The sequence below is a fragment of the Drosophila rhopaloa genome, unplaced genomic scaffold, assembly GCF_018152115.1.
Source record: "Drosophila rhopaloa isolate 14029-0021.01 unplaced genomic scaffold, ASM1815211v1 contig_3, whole genome shotgun sequence".
Taxonomy (NCBI): domain Eukaryota; kingdom Metazoa; phylum Arthropoda; class Insecta; order Diptera; family Drosophilidae; genus Drosophila; species Drosophila rhopaloa.
In genome coordinates, this window is record NW_025335123.1 from 13898765 (window position 1) to 13925750 (window position 26986).

General features: G+C 37.4%; 3 protein-coding genes across 4 annotated transcripts; 1 reads left to right on the plus strand and 2 right to left on the minus strand.

The window, feature by feature from the left end:
- Positions 1–4033, plus strand: LOC108049018 (probable alpha-aspartyl dipeptidase). The gene is made up of 3 exons (XM_017130023.1): positions 1–215; positions 630–1190; positions 3813–4033. Exons 1-3 carry the CDS (start codon positions 115–117, stop codon positions 3871–3873), a joined length of 723 nt encoding a protein of 240 aa, XP_016985512.1. The 5' UTR covers positions 1–114; the 3' UTR covers positions 3874–4033.
- Positions 3897–26401, minus strand: LOC108049017 (chondroitin sulfate glucuronyltransferase). 2 transcript variants are annotated; one of them, XM_017130021.2, is made up of 7 exons: positions 26024–26401; positions 25623–25918; positions 10688–11341; positions 7766–7921; positions 6610–7212; positions 6054–6549; positions 3897–5613 (listed from the first exon to the last, which is right to left on the minus strand). In XM_017130021.2, the coding sequence occupies exons 2-7, from the start codon at positions 25842–25844 to the stop codon at positions 5276–5278; spliced, it is 2469 nt and encodes an 822-aa protein (XP_016985510.1). In that variant the 5' UTR covers positions 25845–25918; positions 26024–26401; the 3' UTR covers positions 3897–5275. The 2 variants fall into 2 exon arrangements, with proteins under 2 accessions (XP_016985510.1, XP_016985509.1); XM_017130020.2 differs by having other exon boundaries at positions 25623–26401.
- LOC108049019 (soma ferritin) lies at positions 20329–21618 on the minus strand. The gene is made up of 2 exons (XM_017130024.1): positions 21395–21618; positions 20329–20855 (listed from the first exon to the last, which is right to left on the minus strand). Exons 1-2 carry the CDS (start codon positions 21527–21529, stop codon positions 20430–20432), a joined length of 561 nt encoding a protein of 186 aa, XP_016985513.1. The 5' UTR covers positions 21530–21618; the 3' UTR covers positions 20329–20429.
- Positions 26402–26986: the final 585 nt, after the last annotated feature.

The window sequence follows — 26986 nt, forward strand, 5'->3', positions numbered from 1 at the left end:
TGGTCTTACTCCGATATTTCCAAGGCACATCCCTAGCAGTGGTCATAAAACTGCTAATCTGCCCGTCTTGGTGAACTGGGAACCATCCAATCCGACGATTAGATTGCTGAAGAAATGGCCAGTGCTCGGAACCTTTTGCTGCTCTCCTCGTCGCGATTGCATGGCCATGGATATTTGGAGCACGCCCGCGGCCAACTGGAGGATCTCTTCAAGGGGTAACTATATTCCACAAAGAACAGAACTCCACCGATGCATCTTTCTTGGAAAAGACATCTTCGCATAAATAATAAATGATAACGCGTATCAGCAGTAACAGAACCTATCTACTAAAACTTGATATATTAATGAAATATGTATCTAATATAAAGTTTAAGCTAAGGTTATTAACCAGATTTATTTTTAAAAAAGATTTCAAAATAATATAAAACAAAGAATCTCCAGATTTTTTTTTATAGTCTTGAAATCTAGCAAACGTTTTTTAAAGTCAGAAATTATAGATCATACTTTTTTATATATATTGCTGTAGGTAATAGTAGGGAGTTCAGAAATAAATGTATTTATTAAAACTAGTACTTTAATGATTAATATTCTATTGTATAAAATAAATAATAGATTTATCTCCCCTTTAGTGCCAATGTGAAGACGGTTCTCTTTGTGCCGTACGCTCTGCGGGATCACGACAAGTATACCGCCACCGTGCGGAATGCCCTGCAGCCATGGGGATATAATGTGGAGGGACTGCACACGAAACCGGATCGCGAGAAGGCTCTCAAGGAGGCACAGGCCATCTTCGTGGGCGGCGGCAACACCTTCGTCCTGCTGCGCACCCTCTACGAGATGCAGCTGCTCGATCCGATCCGGGAACTGGTGCTCCAGCGGGGATTACCCTATGTGGGCAGCAGTGCCGGCACCAACGTGGCCACCAGGTCCATCCACACCACCAACGACATGCCGGTGGCCTATCCGCCCAGCTTCGAGGCCCTGGCCCTCGTCCCCTTCAACATCAATCCGCACTACCTGGATCCGGAGTCGGGCAGCCAGCACAAGGGCGAGACGCGGGACGAGCGGATCGAGGAGTTCGTGGCCTACCACGGACTGCCCGTTCTCGGTCTGCGCGAGGGCACCAGTGTCCGCGTCCAGGGCGAGAAGGCCACGCTCCTGGGCGATCGCCACGCCAAGCTGTTCAAGCCGTAAGTCGACTTTCACATTGGGGTACGGGTTCCATTATAGTATTTAAATTACTCAAGTGATAAATTAAGAATGTTATTATGAAAAATTTGAATGCAGATTTTTTAAGAATCAAATCACAAATCTAAGGAGGTATGCCACTTTCAAATCGGATAACATTTGGTAAATTTATGGACTCCGGAAGTCCAGCTAAGGGTCACCTTTTAACAACACATCGGAAAATAGAAAAATATTGACATGAAAATGGGTCAAAATATTGAACAACGTTTAAATGAAAATCTTGAATGCAGATTTTTTGAGAATCAAACCACAAGTCTTAGGAGGTATGCCACTTTCAAATCGGATAAAATTTGGTAAAGTTATGGACTCCGGAAGTCCAGTTGTGGGTCACCTTTTAACAACACATCGGAAATTTGGAAATAAATGACATGAAAATGGGTCAAAAATTTGATCAACGTTAAAATGAACAAGAAAGGAAAGCTAACTTCGGGCGGAGCCGAAGTTGAAATACCCTTGCAGAATATTCTGCAAATTATATTCTCCAAAATTATTCATATGATGCATTTTTAATACTCATAAAAAATCCCACCTTCCTAACTTTAAAAACACCAAAGTTATTTCATTTCCGATCAATCAGTTATATGGCAGCTATAGGATATAGTCGGCCGATCCTTATGAAATTTAATATGTCGAATTGATTGGGCCAAAATAAAACCCATAGAAAATCCCAACTTCCTAACTTTACAAACACCAAAGTTATGGCATTTCCGATCAATCAGTTATATGGCAGCTATAGGATATAGTCGGCCGATCCTTATGAAATTTGGTAGGTCGGATTGATTGGCCAAATATAAAACCCATAGAAAATCCCAACTTTCTAACTTTACAAACACCAAAGTTATGGCATTTCCGATCAATCAGTTATATGGCAGCTATAGGATATAGTCGGCCGATCCTTATGAAATTTGGTAGGTCGGATTGATTGGCCAAATATAAAACCCATAGAAAATCCCAACTTCCTAACTTTACAAACACGAAAGTTATGGCATTTCCGATCAATCAGTTATATGGCAGCTATAGGATATAGTCGGCCGATCCCGGCCGTTCCGACTTATATACTGCGTGCAAAGGAAAGAAGGGTGTGTGCAAAGTTTCAATCCGATAGCTTTAAAACTGAGAGACTAGTTTGCGTAGAAACAGACAGACGGACAGACGGACAGACGGACATGGCTATATCAACTCAGGAGGTGATCCTGATCAAGAATATATATACTTTATAGGGTCGGAGATGTCTCCTTCACTGCGTTGCACACTTTTGACCAAAATTATAATACCCTCTGCAAGGGTATAAAAATTTGAATGCAGATTTTTTGAGAATCAAGCCACAAGTCTTAGGAGGTATGCCACTTTCAAATCGGATAAAATTTGGTAAAGTTATGGTCTCCAGAAGTCCAGCTGTGGGTCACCTTTTAACAACACATCGGAAACTTGGAAATAAATGACATGAAAATGGGTCAAAAATTTGATCAACGTTAAAATGAAAAATTTGAATGCAGATTTTTTGAGAATCAAACCACAAGTCTTAGGAGGTATGCCACTTTCATATCGGTTAACATTTGGTAAAGTTATGGACTCCGGAAGTCCAGCTGAAGGTCACCTTTTAACAACACATCGGAAAATAGAAAAATATTGACATGAAAATGGGTCAAAAATTTGAACAACGTTTAAATGAAAAATTTGAATGCAGATTTTTTGAGAATCAAACCACAAGTCTTAGGAGGTATGCCACTTTCAAATCGGATAAAATTTGGTAAAGATATGGACTCCGGAAGTCCAGTTGTGGGTCACCTTTTAACAACACATCGGAAACTAGGAAATAAATGACATGAAAATATGTCAAAAATTTGATCAACGTTTAAATGAAAAATTTGAATGCAGATTTTTTGAGAATCAAACCACAAGTCTTAGGAGGTATGCCACTTTCAAATCGGATAACATTTGGTAAAGTTATGGACTCCGGAAGTCCAGCTGAGGGTCACCTTTTAACAACACATCGGAAAATAGAAAAATATTGACATGAAAATGGGTCAAAAATTTGAACAACGTTTAAATGAAAAATTTGAATGCAGATTTTTTGAGAATCAAACCACAAGTCTTAGGAGGTATGCCACTTTCAAATCGGATAAAATTTGGTAAAGTTATGGTCTCCAGAAGTCCAGCTGTGGGTCACCTTTTAACAACACATCGGAAACTTGGAAATAAATGACATGAAAATGGGTCAAAAATTGGACCAACGTTAAAATGAAAAATCTGAATGCAGATTTTTTGAGAATGAACCCACAAGTCTTAGGAGGTATGTCACTTTCAAATCGGATCAAATTTGGTAAAGTTATGAACTCCGGAAGTCCAGATGTGGGTCTCCTTTTAACAACACATTGGAAACTTAGAAGTAACACATTTCATGGGTAGCACAATTAAAATTTCGAGTTATGTATATGTATAGGTCAATAATTAACTCATGGATTATATCAGTGTTAAGAACTCTATGCACATTAATACTTTGGTTTGGGCCTTCATTTTTAGTTTTCAATATCTCAATATCTCTATTTCTAATATTTTTGCAGTGACGGCGAGGCCGAGGAGCTAGCCCCCCAAGCGGATCTCAGCTTCCTGATGCAAAAATAGGAAATACAAATCAATTCCAACGATTCAGTTAAAGAAAACATCCAAATTTATTGTACATATGCACATACATAATTTGTATTATTCTGCAATAACAACAATTCCTAAACATAAACAGTAAACATATATAGTAAATTTACACTATGACTAAAGGTAAAAAAAATTGATTTTTTGGGACAAGGGGGAGGAGGACTACTCCTGGCGCGTTTACATACACAAAATTTTGCAATAAATTAATCGGATTTCCCCTTTTGTAATCGTAATGATAAGAATTTGACTGGCAGACTTCTTATTCGATGCTAAGACTTATGTGCTGGCAAATGGGCAAAATAATTACATAATGTAACTAGTCTCGTCGTTACAGTAGATATCGGCTAAGATACACTGGCAAGCACTTAACAATTCTAGTTTAAAAATAGAATTTCACCTGATTTTTTCTTTAAAGTGTATTGATTTATTTACAAGGTCCTCTAATGTTATAAAATATTGCCATACAAAAAACGTGACATTATCTTATCAAAAAAAAAAATAAATAAATAAAACAAAAATATATATTTTCTTTTTCGATTTGTTGACGGTAAATTTTCAACGGAATTTTATGTTCATATTCTCTCTTAGCCGATATCTATATAAATTTTTACATTTTAACATTCATTTTTAAAAGAGGAACGAAGTAGGGAATTTAGACCAGCTTTTCTATAATATTTCCTTTTTTGGCACACCGTTATTGAGAGAGCCCATTCATGGGGATTGTAACACTTTGAGGCAAGGCGGCATTTGTTTGTTTTTCGTACAGCCACATCGTTCGTTTCACTTAGATCGTAGTAGTATAACACTTAGCTTAACTAGTCATTTAAATAGGAGTCAATGGTGCGCCTGACTAACGTACTTGGTAGCAATATGAAAGATAGGAATTGTTAATAGAGATATGTGGCGTATGCTAAGTATTTACATGCGAAAATCGAATGTCTGTTTAAATGGCTCGAACAACTATCCTAAAACTGTCCTACACGTTTGGCAGCTAAAACTACGTTTAGTTAAACTACAACTAATTGCTGTCTACCATTTTTGAGCATTGAAAGTTTCACTTTAAAGCAAGCAACAACGGAAATTGCCTAGGCCTAAACACTAAGTTGGGATTGAGATAGGTCCGCAACAGGTCTTACACACGTGTCCCACCATCCCAATCCAAATGTATCCAAATGGGGTTTAAGCCTTGGGTGCGAGTATAAAAGTTTGCATAAGTCCTGTATAGGATCTATTCGGCATGCACACACACACACATTTTGCATTCACGCGATCATATACACATGGAAATAGATTAAAAAGGAACTGATGATATTACAGGCAGGAGCAGGAGCTGGAGCTAGAGTTGGAGCTGGCGAAAGAGGCCTTCGGATCCCTGCTATTTGTGCAGAATACTTTTGTCCTCGTAGCGTATGATGGCGTCACCGATCTGCTTGCGGGACGCCAGGTGGATGCACTGCTCCCGACCACATCGCTCCGGCTGGCTCTCCGGCAGCGATCCGCCGCGAGCCAGGTGGTTCCGCACATCCTGGCCGAAGCGCAGGTTCGGCTCTACGCCGCGCAGGATGTGCACCGAGTGCTGCGCCGCCACGAACATGTCCAGGATGCTCTCCACGCCCGGTGGTCGCGTCTCCTCACCGGGCTGCAGCAGCAACTGATCGATGTCCAGGTCGCTGCGGATGATCGGCAAGCCCTGCGGATGCAACAGCTTGCGGGCTGGAAGTGGATAAAGGGTAAACAACGAATGAGTCATTTTAGACATTGGTTTATAGTGGTTAACTTGTTTCCCCTCTAACTTCTCACAAGTCTTAGAAAAGCCAATGAACAAAGTCAGCAGACTAAGTAAGTAAACAAGTGATACAAAAATCATTAGTGCAGTTCACTTAAGTAAAATGAATCAAAAGAGAATCATTTAAAGAAATGAGCAAGCAAATTAAGCCCTGGGAAAACTGAACAAGTGAGCAAATGAACACTAGTTAATTAAGCCAGTGAAACACTAAACATATCATGTATTAATTTAACAATTAATTAAGTGCTGAACAACTAAACCCTCTTTTAATTAAATAAGTGAACCAGTGAACAAAAACTATTAACAACATTAGTGAACTCTATCAAGTGAGAAACACACCAATGAGCAATCCAAGAAAATGACATACCCTGGACATAATCCCGACTGTAAAAAGCGATCACGTCGTGGTTGCGGCGATCGAAGTAGCCCCCACTCTGGCTGACGTCGCAGGTGTCGCACTCCCGGCAGAACTGCGCCCACCGGCATGGGTACATCTGGAAGCCAATCGGGGCGTACACCTGGAACCCCTGGATCGTGTTCATGCGCACGCGGTTGAGGAAGTCGCCCTTGAAGACCATGCCCGGGGTGGCCAGGAGCACGAGCGATTCGAGACCCAGCTTGGGTAGCGCCAGGTCCGCCACCACCAGGCTGAGCAGTTGCCGCGGGCCGTACATGGAGGCGTGCAGCAGCCAGTCCTGCGGATCCACCGCATCACTTAGCTGCTCCGGCAGCCGGATGGACACCCAGGCGATCCGCGAGCCATCCGTCTTGTATTTGGAGGACAGGTCCAGGGCCAGCGTCTTCAAGCCCTTGAAGGGATCCTCGTCGCCCTTGCTGGGCGAGTCCAGGCGGTACATGAAGATCTACGCGATTGAATAGTGTTTTTTTTAGGGACTAAAATGTAAAACTAGCATTGAACTCACCAGGAGCAAGAAGGTGTTGTCCTGATTCTGCATGCAAATCCTCTCGTACTGGTCCACAAACTGAAGGGCATCGGGCACCTGGTGCTCGAAGGCCGGCACCAACATCGCAATCCTCGTGCTCTCTGTGACGTATGGCGAGGGAACCACCTCGACGCGACCCAATGGCTTCACCACCTCAAAGCTCTTGACCAGAAGCCGGCGACTCCGACCCGATCCTTCCTGCAAACTGAGGTGCAGCTGGTAGTCCATGCCCCTGGTGGCATCGAACTTCCGGTAGGCACTGTGCAGGCTGTGGTAGCTCAGGCGCGGATGCTTGAGGGCCGCATACTGCAGCGCTATCTCCAGGACCTTGGCGAAGTCCAGGGCCTCGATCCGCGAGAGCGGCGCCAAGGCGTGCTCCGCGTTGCCGTTCGGCAGAAAGCTGTGCGTCCCGTTCAGCAGTTGCCACGTTAGGATGTCGTGGCGCGTTTCCGGCGCACTAGGTGGCGGCACGCCCAGTGGCCAGCGGATCTCCAGGATCTTGTTCGAGATACTCCCATTTGCAATGCGGTACGACTTCTGCTCCAGCGCATAGCCACGCTCCTGCACTTTCTCCAGGTGATGCTGCAAAATGGAGGGAGTTTTTGATAATGCCACATAATTTATTTAGAAATTATTATACACACAAATCTCTAGAGATTTCAAGGGAAAATATATATTTTTTATAATAAATTATCAATAGATATTTAAACAAATAAATATATATATATATATATATATATTTAAATCTCTAGAGATTTCAAGGGAAAATATATATTTTTATAATAAATTATCAATAGATATTAAAACAAATAACTATATATCCCCCACTTAGTAAATTTGTACAAATTCTTTTATTTCACTAATGTTTTATCTTTAAATTCTATCATAATATTACAACTAAGTAATAATTAAAATCGCAAGGCCCAAGTATCTCACTAAGTTTGGTTGTGATTTATGTCAAATGATTTAAAAAAACAATTGTTTATTTATTTAAAAATAGCTTTAAAAACTTTATGTTAATGTAAGCCTTCTGTAAATATTATAGGAATTTCCGGAACTAAACAAAGTGATATCAGTATATATTGATATATGAACCATAAGATATTCTAAATCCCTTTTCTAACGACTTACTCACCTTGGAGTAGTAGGCATGCAGGCGGTAGAAGTCCTCCGGCGTCTGGACGGGATACACGGTGCTGGCATTGCGGAAGGCCTCCTCCTTGGCCAACTCGCTGAAGTCGCGATGTCGGCGGCCCGGCGCCTCCAAGGAGTAGCTATACTGCCTCATGCCCTGCAAAGCCATAAAGATAAAGATATTTATATATAAATAAATGCACTTTAGAGGGAGTTGGCTAAGCAAGGTCAAGGTCAAGTTCAGATCGATTTCGTGGAAGGGAAGTCGAGCTGGGGATCCCACGGCTGCAGTGCCACATGCTCGCCATGAACCGATCCCTTTTACGATCCATAAAAAAACGGGCAAGAATAAGCATAATTAAATTAACAATGTCGCACTAATGGAACAAAGATAGCCCATTAGATCGCGGATTTGCCACTCCCACTTCCTCAGTCCTCTTTTCCCCCACTATGCATTTTCCATTCGGAGCACTTTTAATTGGCCCGCGCACATTAATCAATTCCCGGCAACATGGACCGCAGTGCAGCTTTTGAAGACGCCGATAAGCAAACTCTTTAGGCCAGTTAATTAAGAGAAACACTCCGGCAAACACACTTGCATATTCCCCGCTTTTGTTTAGACAGCTGCAGTCGAAATAAAAGCATTTAAAAACGCCTCCTACAATTAACAAAGTATTTGCGACAGTTAATAAATATATTTTTTCATTAATTTTGTAGTTAAGTATCAAAAATATGAAATATCATGATTATCGATAATACTGTTCATAACACAAAATAGATTGATAGGATCTAAAGTTTTGGTGGTTCTTGTTTAAGAAATCTATTGAATTGAGTTGATGATTGAATCTCTGTAATACATTCAATTATTTACAATTATGCAAATCATTTTCAAATACATAACTCAAAATAAAAAAAGTATTTCTTGGCCCCTAAAAAAAGATGACATGAAACACCTTCAATTTTCAGTGGTATAATATTTACCACCACTGTTTGCTGATGTGCAGAGACCACACATAGGACATAAATCATTCCATGCTGCCCCACCGCATAAATAAACGCAAATCCAAACAAACCAATCCAAATCAAACGAACATGAAGCTACCATCTAAACATCAACCAGCTGAAAAAGTTCCATTTACTCACGGTTCTTCGACTGTTTATGCCAAACTAAACTGCGTGTTCATATAAATAGAGCAATAATCAGAAATGATAATGAGTAAGACACACCCACCTCTGCTTTAGCGGAAGTACTGTGTTTGCTGGTTAATTCATTCAAAATGAGAGTATTTTCAAAGGTATTTTTCAAATTGAAAATATACAACCATTTCAAACAGTTGTCAAAAAGTTGGAATATTTTTTAAAGTCTAATGACGAACAAAAGTTAAGAAGCTCTTAATTTTATAATTATTTATTATATATTATTTAATTTTTATACTTGTAAAAATATAAGAAAAATAAAAATAAATTTTCGAAACAATAGAATCAAGAAAAAGAATGCACGATTATCGTACGAATTAACTGAAAACGTTGAGTAGTTGCTCTTAAACTGTCACGATGTGAAGTTAACATTCACAGCCTTCCCGCCCAGTGCCACGCCCCCTACGCACACTTAACCGACGGCAAAGAAATTCTTTTGTTGCCACTTGGAAATTAAATAAATAAACTGTGTTGTCCATCAACTGAGTGGACTGGTCTTGCTCCGAATTCGGTTGCTCATCTGCTTTCTGTGTGTATGTGTTTGACCAGTGGCGTACGAAGTGGAGATTTTAGGGGTAAGCCCTAAAGTCAACTTACAAATAATATTTTTATAAAATATTCTAAGCCAAATATATATTCAGCTTGTAAAAATCAATTGCTGGAGTTAAAAAGCAAAGTAAAATAAATCTTGTGACCATAATGTTAAAAAAATAGCGATTTCATTTTAATCTTTTAAACTTTGGGATTTTCAAAAAAAGTTTTTTTTATAAATGTATTACTTATTTGGTAACGAGGGAATTTAAAGTTAGCTTTGATATACTTCACATGGTGAAATATTATTATTAAGGCTTCAAGATTTATTGATACATTTAAGAACATCGGTTTTTAAAATGACTAACCTTTGTTATTTGTCAATCGTATTGTTGTCTTAGTATTTTATAACTTTTTCAATCTATTAATTTCGCTCAATGCTTAAGAACCCCCTTACAAAAAATATAACGTACGCCTCTGTGTGTGAGAGTATCTTTGCGTGATGCTGGTGCTTGGCTCTTTTTATTATTTTCTTTGGCTTTTCAGGGTCACTGTTCGGCAGTGTTGTTCGAGTTTTCAGAAAGTACTAAATTCTACCATTTGCGAATAATTATTATGTACTTTCAAATTATTATACATATGTATGTTTCAAATTTCAAAAGTCTATAATTGTCAAATAAAAATCATCTGAATTTGTATTGCTGACACTGTCTATCAATGAACTGATTTTTTATTGACCAAAGATCAAGATCAGTTTGTGTGTTCGAATGTGCGTGTGTCTGTGTTCATTTTGTTTCGAGTCAATATCAAATTGTTTAAGTAAATAAAACGACATGTAGGAAACGCGTACAGATTTCACGACAAAATAGAACTGAGAAAGCATAAAAACCAGGCGGCGGCAAATTAATTAAAGCATAAACAATTTATTCGGCAATAAATTGCGTAAGTTTTATTTAATTTATTCATGGCTAGACGGTTTTTCAGCAAAATAAAAAGATTTTTTTTTTTAGAACAATTAAGATTTGCTTTAAACAGATTTTTGAGAACAATTAAGATTTACTTTGTTATATTATTCTTTTAGAAAATATAGTATGTACGTTCTAGCTTTGTTTGTTTGTTGTTTTAAGGCTAATATATCTTCAAAAACACCACTTATTCTGGCCGGGATCGGGATCGGGTTTTGAGGGGGACTCACCTGGAAGCTCTCCTGGCATCCGGCCACCCGACTGGCATACTTGACGCACCGCCCGATGTTGACGCTGTGGTCATTGGTGCTCCCGATCCGTACGCAGCGCTCCAGATTGTTGCGCATCTTGCGGATGACGCTGCTGCTGAGCAGGATGCCCGCCTCCAGGGAGCAGTAGTTGCGATCACTGCTCCCGGGTATTTCCTCCTCGTTCCCGGCCGGCTCATTTGACTGGCCATCAACGGAGGCACTGCCTCCGGGATCCAGACCGATGCGGGCCCCACCCATGTACAGATCGAACGTGATGCTCATGTGGTAGAGCAGCTTCACCAGCTTCCGGGCATCCACGTAGACGGTGTCCGGGACCAGCAGGAAGTAGTCGTACTCATCCAGATAGTTGTCCGCAATGTACTTGACCACGTGGAAGGGTCGCCGACTCTCCCGCGTGTCCGTGAATCCCACAATGTTCTTCAGCTTGTAGTTGGTCTTCACACTGTCCGCATAGATGAAGAACTTGATCTTGTTCACCAGGTGGGCCGTGGTGCGGTTGAAGGCCGTCGCAAAGGTGTTGATGTGCTCCTGCGAGGTCATCACCCCGATGAAGAGCTTCTCGCGGATGCCCAATTCCGAGGAGTAGTAGCGCGGTCGAATCACATTTTTCACCTACAAAATAGTAAACGAAATAAAGTATTTAGTAAAACAAATATAAAGTAATATTATCATTTATTTTTAATTTTACAGAATTTAAATCACAAATATTGTATGCACTTGTTTAACATTAAATATCCCAATAATTAAACAGGTTATAAAATAAAACATTTTCTCTAGAAATTGTGCTGCCTATTTTGATATGTTAAAAATTATTTGTCACTTCTTGTTCATTATTCTCTTATTAAGAGAGATTATTAACAAAACTCAGACTTGAATGTATAAACTCGTGCCGAAAACAATTAAAAAACAAAATAATTATGCCTGTTGTAATCCGTTAAACAGAATATATAAATTTTAAATATGTAATAAAAAGCTTTAATCATTTCATTGAACTTACTTGGAGAAAATGATTTATTTTCAACTTTTACGAGTATCTACCATTAATGTAAGCAAATAATTTGCAAACATTTCCATCTAATAAACTACATACTTTGTTTTTCGTAATCAATCTTTGGTTTTGTAACCAGAAGAATGGAATGCCAGGCACAAGGCCCTTGTGATAATTAACTTCTCCAGTTCCGTGAATCGAATTCATAACTCAACAATTCGATTATGTGGAACAGGAGAAGCGATCTCGAAAGCATCTCCAATGATTTAGGGTGAATAAATTCTGGATATCCAAGTACCGATCGATCTGCGCGTGGGAAGGGGAACCCTTGGGTTCTAAAATTACCAAACGGGGTACGTGACTTAAGAGAGCTAGTTTATTTTTATCATGAATCGGATTCCTCTAAAAAAAAAGTGTTTCGTTTTTGGGAAGCCCGTAATGTGGAATTGTTATATGCAAAGGTAGTTTCAAAGAAATATCATAAAATTATCTTGAATAAATTTTCTTGTTTCCTCTAAAGATCCACCATCTGGCTTTTAATATGTTCTATTTGGATCCAAAAAACTTTCCAGCAATATGAGTAAAATGATCTATCTATTTCACCTGCTTATTTTTAGCTGCTGACATGCACTCAACCCAATAAAAGTGCGTTAAGGGTCTTATTATCTCCCCAATTACATCTATTCCTACACGCTTATGTACTTAAGACGACTGCCTCGTAAACTCTTTGACTTTTCAAGTGCTTCCATTTTTCTTTGCCCACTTGAAGGCAAGTCTTATTTCTTATTTTTACGATTAAATGACTGTTCAAAGATTGGCACGGTAACGAGGAATTCCCCACGAAAAACAATTTTATCCACTATCTTGTGGCTATAATGACTGAGCCAAAAAATATTACCAAATTCGTTTCCCAGAATGCCTAGAAACGATAATAATGTCAGGTCATGGACTTAACACCATGTGATTTTGCTAGTTGACAACTGAAATCTCTGGGGACGTCGAATGGAATACTTATTATTATTTATTATGTCTTAGGAGAATCATGTGACTTACATCCATTTTAGTCGTTATTTAATATTTTTATGCTTCCGCTCTGCATAAAAAGTTTAATTACAAATTATTTTTGCTAATAATTTAATAGACAAGTATAAAAATCATAAAAATTACATTTTAACAAGAAAGGAAAGCTAACTTCGGGCGGAGCCGAAGTTGATATACCCTTGCAGAATACTCTGTAAATTATATTCTCCAAAATTATTCATATGATGCATTCTTAATACTCATAAAAAATCCCTACTTCCTAACTTTAAAAACACCAAAGTTATGGCATTTCCAATCGTTCAGTTATATGGCAGCTATAAGATATAGTCGGCCGATCCTTATGAAATTTGGTATGTCGGATTGATTGGCCAAAAATAAAACCCATAGAAAATCCCAACTTCTTAACTTTACAAACACCAAAGTTATGGCACTTCCGATCAATCAGTTATATGGCAGCTATAAGATATAGTCAGCCGATCCTTATGAAATTCGGTATGTCGGATTGATTGGCCAAAAATAAAACCCATAGAAAGTTCCAACTTCTTATCTTTAAAAACACCAAAGTTATGGCTTTTCCGATCGTTCAGTTATATGGCAGCTATATGATATAGTCGCCCGATCCGGCTCGTTCCGACTTATATACTACCTGCAATAGAAAGACAACTTTTGGGAAAGTTTCGAGCAGATAGCTTTAAAACTGAGGGACTAGTTTGCGTAGAAACGGACGGACAGACGGACAGACGGACAGACGGACAGACTGACAGACGGACGGACAGACGGACGGACAGACGGACAGACGGACATGGCTAGATCGACTCTCCTGGTGATGCTGATCAAGAATATATATACTTTATAGGGTCGGAAATGTCTCCTTCACTGCGTTGCAAACTTTTGACTGAAATTATAATACCCTCTGCAAGGGTATAAAAAGTCAGCATATACATACATACATACTTATTATTTTTTAAGAACATATTAAACCTTTTAATTGACATATTTACAAAATGTGATACACTTTTCTACGAAGTTTATTTTAGTAAATGGGGCTTAAGAAAAAAACTATGTGTTATAGTAGTAATTGAATATAACAAACGTGACCTCGAGTTCAATTAAACTTTAATAAAATCTTAGCAATGTTCAGTAGTGGCTGCCATAAAACTGCTGTCAATAAGAAACTATAAACATAAACGCACATAATTTATAGTACCAAATAATTTAATTGTTTTTCAGCTTTTGTTTGGAATTTAATGGAATACTGAGTACTGACAGAATTCCACTGAATTGAAATATAGCTTTACGCAAAAAATCGTGTGACTCACTGTGCAAAGTAATTTAAAGAAAGAAAATTAGGTAAACATTGTAAACTTTGTTAAGCGTTTAAGTGGGCGTTTAGCCGCCCTTCGAAATTTGCATATGTACATGCAACTGGCTGAGTAATTTACTGACCATCTTAACCCACTGTTGACCCAAAGAGATGCGTGCAAGGTGGTCACTCCTCCTCCTCCTCCTCATTTTCCACCTCCCCCACCTTGATTTCCACCTGAGTTCGTTGGATAAACAATTGCCAGTTGTGCAAGCTCTTCGGACCAAACTCGAGGTGGTTTTTTGTCCAGGTATATGCTGACTGGGGCTGTGCAGTTTACAGGAATTATGGCTAATTAAAAATCATTCTTAATAGATCTTTAATAACGGCAAACAAGCTGTTTGCTGCCGTGTTTATATGGCATCGTAAAGCCGACGGCGATGCCAGGGTCAGTTGCGATTGGTATTACTTCATGTTTTTTAAGGACGGTGGGTATTTCAGTACTTCCTCGAAGTACTTTTTTACCAAAATAGAAAGTCAAGATGGAACAATTTTAACACAGAAAATATATGTTTTTAAACAAAACAAACAAAAGGGATTAGGACCGAAAAATCGAGATGATTTGTTCCGGATTTTGGCCACAATATTTTTTTAAAAGGGGTAGCATCATAATTTTTGTTGTGTTCGAAAACCAAATATTTTTTTTTTGAGATTCTAACATTTGCCTAAATGTATAAGCTGTATCGGGAATTTTAAGAAAAGCATATTTATACAACAACAAATATTTAAAATATTTACATAAGTTAGACAAGTGATTTTCATTCCAGTTAGACAAAAAATTGAGGAAATAATTGATCGTAATTTGATTCTCAGACAAAATGTCTGCCAAAAAAAAATGAATCGATTCGGTAAAACAAATTTTTTATATTTTCTAACTCATTGTGTGTATTTTTTTTTAATTTGTGATGAGTTTTGCCCAGTCCTTGGACCGAATGGTTTTCAAGTGGTCAGCGAGTTCGAGAGTGAAAATCAGAGGAGTGGGGATGCGGAATGGAGTGTCGTTCAACGTTGCTAGCTGGATAAAAAAAACACACTCGCCTGCGGTGGCAATTAGCAGTAATCACCTTAATAAATATATGTATTATATTTGTAAGCGAGCCAGAGACACCGAAAACATTAATTGAGATTCATTTAATTGAGTAATCAATAACAAGTTTCTTAAGTATCAGGGAAGATAATACGGCTAATGCGGATAATGACGGCTTTCAAAGGGAACCTAATGTACCTAAAATATTAAGGTATTTTATTTTATATAACAAAGCATTCGCTCTTTTATTCTTAATTCTACATTTTTTCAGTATATAAATATATATTATAACCCTTCCAATATTTTTATATCGTTCATGGGCAATATCCAATTTTATTTATAGGGAAATATTTCATTTTAAGTCCAGTTTTTTCTCGCTGTGAAGGGGCCAATCAAAGTCGCGTTAGGCGCGATCGAGAAAACCAATTTCAATTTCGATTTAATTGAATTGCAGGCATTGCAGCACCGCGTGCCCCGTATCGTTGCAATCGTATGCAATCGCTGCCCACTTAATGGGTCCATGTGGCGCTTTAATTACCGCGCTGGGGTCACAGCTTGATCCGCTGATCCACGGTGGATCGGTTCAAGATCTAACCTTGTGCCAATACCACAGATGGATTCGGGCTAAAGAGACGAGACGCATACGCATACGTACACGCACATTTGCCAATCATCAAATGTGTAAATATCGCCGAAAGATAAACCACGGGTAAAAATAACACCAAAAGAAAACAACGTCCAATTCGGCTAAGATCGCTCTCGAGATTCGTGTTATTTCGGTTGGATGTTTTGTAGCGTTTTTGGGTAAATAAAAATGCTTTTCCAAATATGAATGATGCATGGGAAATTCAATGAATAAACTTTTTTCAAGAAATCAACACATAAACAGTGGTCGCTGTTAGGTGTTGCATACTGATATTTTAATAAAAAAAAAAAACGTTGATTTAAAAGTAATTTGTGTTAAGAAAACAATTTTTAAGAATTCACTATATTTTTTTCTGAAATCTGATATTTATTTGTTATATTATTTTTTATTTGCGTTAATACATTCAAAAATAACATGTGAATTTTGGTTTAATAAATATTTGTTTTCTTAATTAACTTATTATCAGCAGAAAAGCTGAAAAGTATAAATTTGAATTTTCTATCTAGGGTTTATGAGTACAACTTTTTTATACTTGTTATTTTTTTTGGCAAAAACTGAAAGCTCTATATTTTCAACTCTAATCTACGGCTAATTTATAGACCTCTTCTAAAATTTAAAATTGTTAATAACAAATAAGATTCAATTGAATCGTTGACTGCCAGTTGAGACTGTTCATCTTTATATATGTGTGTATATCAGTTCCTAAAAACTTGTCGGCTTTTAACGATTCAGGTAACAAGGCCGTGCCAGGCGAAAATGTGATTCACTAAAAGGTTTGTTCACCTGAACAATGAGTTCGCATCTTTGATCCAAATTCCACATAAACCATACACACCCGAATAGCTAATAAATTTCCCGCCAGCGGATAAATTTGCGCCACCGATCGAGGAAGTCTTTTGGGGCACGTGGGCCAAGTTGTGGCAAAGATAACAACAACCAACAGCCTTGTGACGTAATATGACAACAACGGAAGTGAGCCAAAGAGTTAAGGAGAGAATTTATTGACGAACAGAACAGAACAGAACAGGCCAGCAACCGAGCCAACTGGCTAACCAACCGTCTTATCGATTGGCTGTCTTATCAGCGGAAAGATATGGCTAAGACGACGTCACCGGCAACCATAAACAACGGGAATAAGAACAAAAGGCATTTCCAATTTCAATTTCCATTTCAAAAAAAATTAATTAAACACACATTGATAGGGATTTTGTTTGTTTACTCGCTGCCATGCAGTAATAAAGGCAAGTCTTTCCTCGGAGATATACAAAAAACAGAGCCACGACAATTATGGTAAACCGATCCCACGACAGACCCTATTATATATACAATTGAAATACATACAGACCTGTTGCCTATTTTCGGATAAAACAGGTATACCTATGATATTTTCTATATTTATAATTAAATTGTGTAGTTTTGCTGATTGTTTCATAATTTATAATTATATTATTTTTATTTAAAATTGAAAAAATACATAAACAGTTTATTTTATCAACGGTTTAACAATTTCTGTCCTACAGCAAACTAAAGGCTATAGAAAGTTAATAAAAAAAGTTGCCAACTTTTCACTAAAATTATAATACCCTCTTCAAAAGTTTCCCTCAGGATACCTCCTGCATTTTTTTTTCTTTCTGAATGAAATAAAACATATAACATAGATAATGGAGTTAACAATCCACAGCATATTATACGATTCTTGGGTGGAAACATAAATATTGAAAACCATCTTATTTATGAGCAGTGAAATTTAATTTTAATTGAAATATATGGCCCGTTCTTTGATGTTTATTATTTCGCCCCGCATAACAGAGGAATCGATTGAGTCCCTGACAAAACAATGAATAACCCTTGTCATAATATTACCGAATTTAAGAGGATCAGTTAGAAATATTCCCAGACTTTGCTATTTCGACAAATATTGATTTAAATTTTGGCTTGATGAGTCAGGGAGTGGGTTAAACTAGAAGTTGGGACGCGATAAAATGTTCACAGTGATTATATGGCCCTTGAATTCGTCGTCGACTTGGGTGTAATAAATCTCCAGATAGCTGAGAGGGTGTATTTTTTTATATGGCGACTACTTAAGGTGTGTTTGCTTTTGTAAGCAAAGTGTGATAAGCCGAATGAATGACATTTTGGAGCAGGTATGCGATTTAAAACGGGGTTATTTAAATTAAGCTTGGCAAATATTGTGCCAATGATAAAAGCAAATCGTTTGCCAACGATTAAATGTAATCTGTTTTTTATTTCGCATTAAGTTACAACTATTTTTAGAGCTCGTTTATTTATTGTACACAGAGAAACAGTTCTGATTCATTAACTCAACAATCCAAATTAAGTGATCGATTAATTGATGTGCTATTGATACTATTATAAATGATTAAGTTACTGTACTAAATGCTTTAGTGGAATTTGCAATCTCACGACATATGCGAGAAACTTCTTTGATATTTGTTGTTAGATTTGACAAAGTGTTTTATAAAGTGTAAAAAAAAAAATGTTTTTAAATAGGAAACTGTAATGTTTGTGCTTTACCCACAAATGCCCTTAACCCCCTTGTCAATCCCACATATAAAATACGTCAATGAACCGTATTTAAAATCAATTATTTAAATTAACGGATCAGCCATTGGTAACCCTGCGGTAATTGATTCAATTATGAATCGAATCGTTCTATTGGTTGTGAGTGTAGTTTAATTATTCTATCGCAGTTTTATAGCTTTAATGGACTGCTTTACAAATCGATAACTCATTTAATTTGCAATCACTTGTACCATCTAAATTTCCCTACTTTTATTTATCTTGATATGATTAAGAATCCATCAAGATATTTGGTTTTTATACTGTTGATTTAAAAATGTATTTAAAAACGCTTCTAATAGAATTCATATTTCTTATATAAATCGGATTGATATTGATTGCCTCACTATCAGATTTCTTGATTCGTATGGATATTTGGTTTTTATATTGTTGATTTAAAAATCAAATATAATTCATAGATCTTATAGAAATGTTTTTAAGACATGAATTGCTATTAGATTTTTATTGATGTCTTGATTTGTTTGGCTGATCTACTAAATCACTCAGTCACCGCAGAGTCGACACCTTTGGATCACCAAACAAAAAAATGTGTAGTGCCCAGACATATGGCATACGGATCAGGTACATATAGCATATAGGCAGCTGGCAATCTCGGCTCGGTTTTTTACATGTCCAGAGAGAGCTGGTGCAGCTGCAAATTGTATTGGATTGGACAAATCTTAATTGGGACAAGTGCGCCGTCGACCAGACACCGACTTTTTCTAACGCCCGCGGGGGAGGCACATCGTCTAGTCCGGGGGCTTATGGCAATTTATTGGGGCCGGCAACTGTACCGTACCGTCCCGTACAGTCTGCCTTCTATATAAATGCCTCGAGCCGCAGACTTCAGACCGGAAATGCGACGCGCTTTTCAATTAAGCCCCGCCAAGATGTTACCATTCAGATCTGGGTGAGTTCGGTGGCAATTGTGGGAATGCCCCAACTCCCAAGTGGATCGTAGTCGCTTATAGGAACCGCATCCCGCTGTTTCTGTTCATCATGCTTCATGAATGACTTCAGTGATTAGATCATGGTGAATTTATCTCGAGCTCCTGCTAATAGCATAATATCAATTTTAATTTTTTAATTAAGTGAATGCCTGTTAAATTATAGTAATAAACAGACAGAATTAGCATGATCTTGAAAGATGGTTTTAGGCACAATAAACACAAAGCCAAACTTATCAATTCTTTTTCTGTTTATAACTAAGGATCTCATAGTACCTAAACTTTATATTAGATTATAGGTATTAATATAGCAATATTATATGACTATTTCCTAAGTACCTCTTTAGTTCCACCTTTGCGAACCATTTATTTTCCTTAATGCCTTAATTTAAACATGTATTTGCAATTTATAAAAAAAACTATCTTTATGGATTGAAGATTATCTGCTATTACTAATTTCCAGGACCTTCCTCTTTATAGATAACCTCCCACATACGTCACAAATGCTTATCATTTAGCAAACTTTTCTTAATCATCCAGTTCCATTCGTTTGATTATATAATCGGAAAACAAACGTTATTTTATATCATACTTGTTTTTACTTTTATCTTTATAGACTCCAAAGATTATCATATCTCGTGTTTCATAGAGAAATTGAGTCATGGGATTACCAACTGAGTGGTAGAATTTGCCCCCAAATGGATATATATATATATATTCGCACGGCTTTTGTTTGCTCCTCCATCCAGATTTACTTGTTTGCCCAATCAATCGAAAAGTGGCGATCGCAAATCGATTATCAGACGGCATTGGTAACGGGTTTAGCTCTTGATTTGGTGCGGCTTCGGTTTTGGATTCGGTTTACGGTTTACGGTTTCGTTTTCATTTTCAATTAAAATCTTGCGCAACGTGTACCGCCCGATAAGCGGGTATATTTATAGACCTAGTGCTACGCAAGTCAGCTGATAAGTGGGCGTACAAAGAGCAAACCAATTATTTGGCCAGAAAGACCAGATCATCGAGGGCAAGCCAATACTTTATTTAATACACATGGGGAATTTTATCGTTCAAATTATGACTTCGATGATGATGGTCCATTTCGAGGGGTTCATTTGCCTGTATGCATTCCAGCACCCATATACTTGTCAAACAGATAGTCACCCACATCGCTGTGGGCCTTCTCCAATTGACAGACGTAGTCCGCCAGGATCTTCTGACCGTCGACCTGCTCCTGCAGGAAGTTCGCCTCGATAAAATCGCACAGATTGGGATCCGATTCCTCGCCAGCCAGAGCATGCAAATCCAGCAGATGCTGGTTAACCTCCAGCTCCATTTTCAGGGCGTGCTTCAAAGCATCGAGACTGCTGGCAAAACAGGGCAACGGCTCCGGTACACTGCTCAAAACGATTAGACCACCCCGCTTGTTCATGTACTTCATGATCTTCTCCGCGTGCTCCCGCTCCTCGGCACTCGACTGTAGGAAGAACCTGTGCAATCCCGGAGAACTGATGTCCGAACGATCGAAATGGTAGGCCTACAAAAGTTAAATATTATCTTTATTTATCCTATTTTACTCCCGCAAATTATGTCCCACTGAATTGATTAAAAAAAGTCTGTACGAAATTAGATTACACGAAAATTATATAACATTTTTGCCAATAAGTTAAAAATGTTATATATTATCTTATCGGAAAAGGTTTAAATCATTTAGTTTTAATAAAATATTGCCTTGTATTTTTCTGAGTCTTACACTACGTGATTTTTTCCTTAGGAATTCAATATTTTTCCTAATCATTTTCGATTTAATATTAAAAATATTTTTAGGTTTAGAATATGGATTCGATTTTAAAGCATTTGCTTTAAAATTTGGCAATCTGCACGTTTTAACGGAATCTAATTCAAGTAATACGATTTTTAAATTTAAGAAAGCTTTGCAATGTTGACTCAACATCGGATTACAATATTGGCTGGATACCGCAGTAATTTTTAGGTGATGCATGGTGTAATGCTGGGTCATCTGTTTGGTGCGTTACCACATCCTGTACCCAATATCCCCAGTCCAGGATCACTCACCATGGCCAGGTACTGGTGGCAGGCCTTCAACTCCATGTTGATCTGGTCGTTCAGCTTGCTCTCGCAACTCTTGGCGAAGTTCTGGCGCATTAGCATGCACATGTGGCGCCTAATGTTGCGGAAGCACCACGCCATGTCTTTCTTATCTTTTTTTTCTGTTTTAAGTCCAGAATTTTTTTTTGAAAAATTTAAAAACCCATACAAATTTGAATTGAAAGCCAAAACACAAACAGAGTGTCTGAAATGCCAAACTGGGTCGGTTTGGACAGGTGTCGAGAGATCGGAGGCGGCCTATCCAAATCCATTGATCTCCACCACATCGATCATCCCCACATCGTGATCGTGGAGGTGGTGATCCGGTGATCCGGTGATCCGCTGACCCACCAACCATCCACAAAACTGTGGGTTAGAGTTCAAAGTGCTGCCGGCTCTGATTTCACTTAACTTCCCACTTAGCAATAGTGTGTACACAATCGCCTCTCGGCTCGTTCGCATATATCTACACCACATATACATATGTGTATATATACATCTGTCCAGATATGTTTACTTTAACTTCAACAAGTACACACGAACACGGACACACGGGGCCACACTAAGTAAACGCAGTTATTGTCTTTTATTAAGTGAATGGAAGACGACTTTTGCCCGAATTTTGTACATATAATCTTGTGATACCCTTTCACAGGGTATTAACCCGTTGTATTAAATCTGAGAGTGTAAGATAATAATAAAGAAAAAAATTATGTCCGTTCTTAACAATTGACCATTGCCTCATTAATAGGATATTATTATTTTTTAAAGATTTTTCACCTAAACTGTGAAGGTTTGTTTGAACTGATAACTAAAGCTCACTTTTTTAAAGAGTGTTTATTAAGTCAATTATAGCTTTTCTTGTCACAAAGAATAAAACTGATATAAATTATACTTAACGATTTTTTCTAAATACAAATTCACTTTGCTTAAGCTTATTGTCAGAATTAAAAATCAAGTTTAGGGTATTGGCAATTTGAAGATCACTCAAGCCAGAGTTCCAAGACATTATCTAAGACATTATGATCAAACTGACCAGACCAACTCGTACTTTACTACTAACATCCACTCATTACGCACATTAAAAATACAACAACGAAATGGTGACTCTTGAGCCATGTGCGCCCCATAAAAAAGGAAATAATAAAGATATAAGTAAGCATTTTCACCGACACACAAGAAACCGAACCTAAAAAAAACACGTAAGTGTTATGCAAATCATCACTCAAATGGACAAAACAATTTGAAAGAATAAGTTCTGAAATAGTATAGAATTGGGGTACCGTCTGCAATCGTTACCCTAAGTAATCAATCAAATATTTGCATATTTAAATGGTATAAGATCTAAGAAATGTATACACAAGTTAACATTAATTTGTTTTCCTATATTTTAAAGTACTTACTTAAAGCAAACAGTAATTATGATAACCAACAATTTTAACTGCTCCATAAAAACCGTAATCAATCAAAAAATTATTGAACGATCAAAATGTTTATAGATACAATTATCATATTAAGTTAATTTCGAAACGGGTTTAGTCACTATTAAACAACTCATTCACATCATCCAATGGATTTACTAATTAACTTTAGGAACGGAAAGGACTAATAAAGATTTAAATTGCATTAAAGTTTTCTAAGTTTCCATGTGTTTTAAATACTCAATTTCAACTCTTTCAATTACGTATTCCCTTCAGTAGACCCAGCTAAGTGCAAATTTGGAGCTGTATGACAACTTCGGCGACACTTTTACATCACCTTCAAAATAATGGCAACAATCCAGTTTGCGATGTCATAAAAACGTGCAACAAATTATTAACAATAAATTAAGCTGCGGCGTCTTAAAAAATTATATATAGCCGACGTGTTGAACATAACGCAAGCGTCAGCATATAAAATCAAAAAAAAAATCGACATAATTTGCTGAACATGAGGTGGAAAAAAGAAAATATTTTATCGATATAACCCTTTGTCGTGATGATGCCCTGCCAAAGGGTTTAGAGTTTATTTCGAAATTTTTAATTCGATATATGGGGACATTTCCTGTTTTTTTTTATTAACTTAACAGTGTTGTTTTTCAATGATAGTGTCAGTGTCTTAATATGGAAAAGTTTTCAAACACTTTAAGTATACATTTTAACGGCTCAATAAATGGTTTTGGCAAGTCATTTTTCATTTACATAAAATAAATATTTTGGGATTGCTAAAAAAAAACCAATGAAAGCAATTTTCAAACATTAAAGCGTATTCGAAGCTCGACTGTTTAAAAATATCTTCCGTTCTTGCGCACTCTTTTTAATTCAATAAATTGTGCTTTCGATTGGCGTAACCACATAGGGAGAATTTTAAATACATGCGGACAGGGTATCAGTTAACATTTATGGGTTTATTTATTTAAATTTAATTTTCGAGCACTGATCGTCTGGAATTTACAGACACAGTGCATTCTAAACAGTAAGAATGTGACCTGCCCAAGGAAAATAGTAAGGGAAAAGTTGAGCAGGGGGAAATTTGAGAACTTTTCACAAGTCACGCCAAAATGCTAAGCTTTTCAACAAGAAAAATAAATAAATAAAATATATTGCAGAGTGGGAACTTGAGCGTGTGCACGAGAGTTCATCAATAAGCGAAATAATTCAAGCCGAAAAATATTAAGTGACGTCTGAAACGGAACGGTCGAAAATTGAAGCACAATGGGTCTCCGGGGAGAATCCATATAGGCAGTGTGGAATGGGTCATTGCCCCAGGGAAATACTTTAAACAATATGTGAACCAAATGTTCGGTGTTAATTACAATGCTCCGCGCGGAAACTATATCGTGAATGAGTAAGAGTTTCTCTGGGAATTAGAAAAGCCATTTTGAGTGACACATGGGTTTCCAAGGATCAACAAAAAATTATATTCAAAGATTGCAGTCGTCTATTCTTATTACAAAAATATATGATAACTTTTAAAAAAAATTTTAAATATTATGAAAATCCACGGATTTTGACTTGAGTAATTTAATTGCCTATATTTACAACATTAGAGGGGCTGAGACAAATTTATAACCATCTGTTAGAGATGGGATAAGCTTTAATCTATCCTGAGCAACGAAATTCGGTGTAGGCCAGTGTGGTGCTGCGGCGATAAGCAGGAAGGTCAATAAAGCGCTATCAGCACTGCCCGATGGCCGATGCCTGTTATATGAGACATGTGGTCGTCGCGTCGGCTAAGCATTTCAATTTTCGGGTTGCCATTTCAGAGCCGCAGACTATGGCTCCAAAAATCGAAACGATTTGTGATTGGCGAAATCGGATTTTATTTATTATCTCAGCCCCATTGCTTAATATTTTCATTTAGGTTTTTATACATTAAATTTTCCATTAATAACGAAAGTTAAAACATTTCTATCCCATTGGAAACCATTACTTGGTTTGTAAATATTATTTAAACAATGAAAAACTGCCTTTATCGGGGCAAAACTCTATGTTTAGGGTTTTTTTTTGCACTAGCACATCACTTTTTGGGTAAATATTCATTTCATTATAAACTTGAATTTAGATTTGTAAATTAATAAATTGTTTCACATTATAATTGATTAGAAAATGGTTAGATATCTTAGAAACTAACTTTTTTGTCAAGTCAATAGGAAAATTAAATTAAATTAATAAATTAATTGCTCATGCGGAAATGGATATAGCTATTATAATGGATCCTTTACCGAATATGAAGCATGATGTAGGATAAATTTCTGCATCTGCAATTGACAATTTGGTAGTAAATAAACGACTATATATCAGAAATGAAAATATTATTTTATGTTGTTCTAAAGATTTAATGTATATCATATATATATATAAATAATGAAAAAAAACGCGCTATAAAATTGGATACCTAATTTAATTCACAAATTATTGTCCCTTGCTGTTATAGGTAATGAATACTGAGAAATGGGACCACTTTATAAGAAATATTTTAGCGCTCCTGTAAACATTTCTTCGGCTCTATTTCTTATAAGGCATTTATTATTTTGCCATTTTAAACTGGAAAACACTATCTAACGAATCTTTTTCTTAAGATTTCGGGATATGCGGAATAATTGTTAACACATCTCCTGATCTTTTGCAATTCATTTAACAGGCGGAGTGGAACCTTTTACAAATATCCTCATTTCAATTTTTATACCCTGTAGCACTGGGAACAGTCGACTTACCGGCTTTTTAGCCGCTAGCGGCTTGTTGATGAGGTTCAGATGTGGCTCGAACTCCTGGCCGAATCGCGCGATGAGCAGGTTCTCGGCAACCTCTTGGGGGCACTCCTCCTGCTGCACCAGCTCCCAAATGACCTGCGGAATGTAGCGGCTGAGCAGGAAGCCCAGGAACACGCCGGTGATGAAGTAGTGATGCCGATTCCAGGATGCAAATATTCTCCGCATGTTTCCTTTCCGTTTCCGTTCCCACTTGAACTTGACCGACTGTTCCTATTCCTGTTTTTGTTGCCACTAGCGATCTGGCGAGCGAGGGAGATGGCAAATGATGGGGATGTGCGCGTGCAAGTGAGGGAGGGAGTTGTGTGTGTGAGAGAGAGAGAGAGCGAGCAAACAGGAGTTTTTACCAATTTAGTCGCACATTTTCGCCACTTGTTGCCGTGCTTTCGCTCTCTCTTTGCCGCTTTCTTCGTTCTTCGTTCTCCTTTCGCCCTTCCGCACTTAACTTTGCCTGTTTCTTATTTTATTTTATTTTTGGCACTTCTCGCCGCTCTCTTTTTTCGGCACGCACTTCTTTCTTTCGCTCTCTTTGCGCCTCTTTCGCTTCTTTCATTTTCAATACATTTTCACATACAAAAAAACGCGCGCGATCGCCTCTTTCGATTTACACCACTTTGCGGCAAAAAATTCGTTAAGAGGCGGGGCGAAAAAAAAGAATAAAAAATTCAAGCGCCTGAATATTCGGCCCGGTTTTCCGCTGCGCGCAAAGTAAACAAGATGGTCAGTATGACCGCGCCATGAACAATAAAAATTACCAGCCGGGCAAAAAATAAATACCAAATAAGGGGTGTGTACTTAGCTTGATACCAAATGTGGTGTATGTATTCGCTAAATACTGAATTTGTGTACTCGCTAAATGTGGAGTGTGTCTTCGCTATTTTGAACTTCTATAACTCGAATCTTTTTATGCTAACTTAAAATTTAAATTACTAAGACTTCAAGTTAAATGCAATATTTTATTGTTCTTTTTTAGTATAAACATTAATAGATTTGCATTTGTTTATCTATGAAGGTTTTGTTATTAATTTAAGGGGTTTATAAAAATGAATACATATGTAAGATAAAGGGTAGCACAGGCCATACAAAAATTGGAAACGTTCTATCTTTTTATACCTATTAAAATAATACTTACGTAAGGTAAAAGAGAGAGTAAATCTGAGAAATACCACAAAATATTTGATTAGCATTTAGCTTTTAGTTGGAGAACAATTTTCACTGCAATACCAAAAATTGAAAATAACAAAAAATAACTAACAGGGGCTCCCCTAGTAATCAACACAGCTAAGTCCACAACCGATAACCGGTAGTTA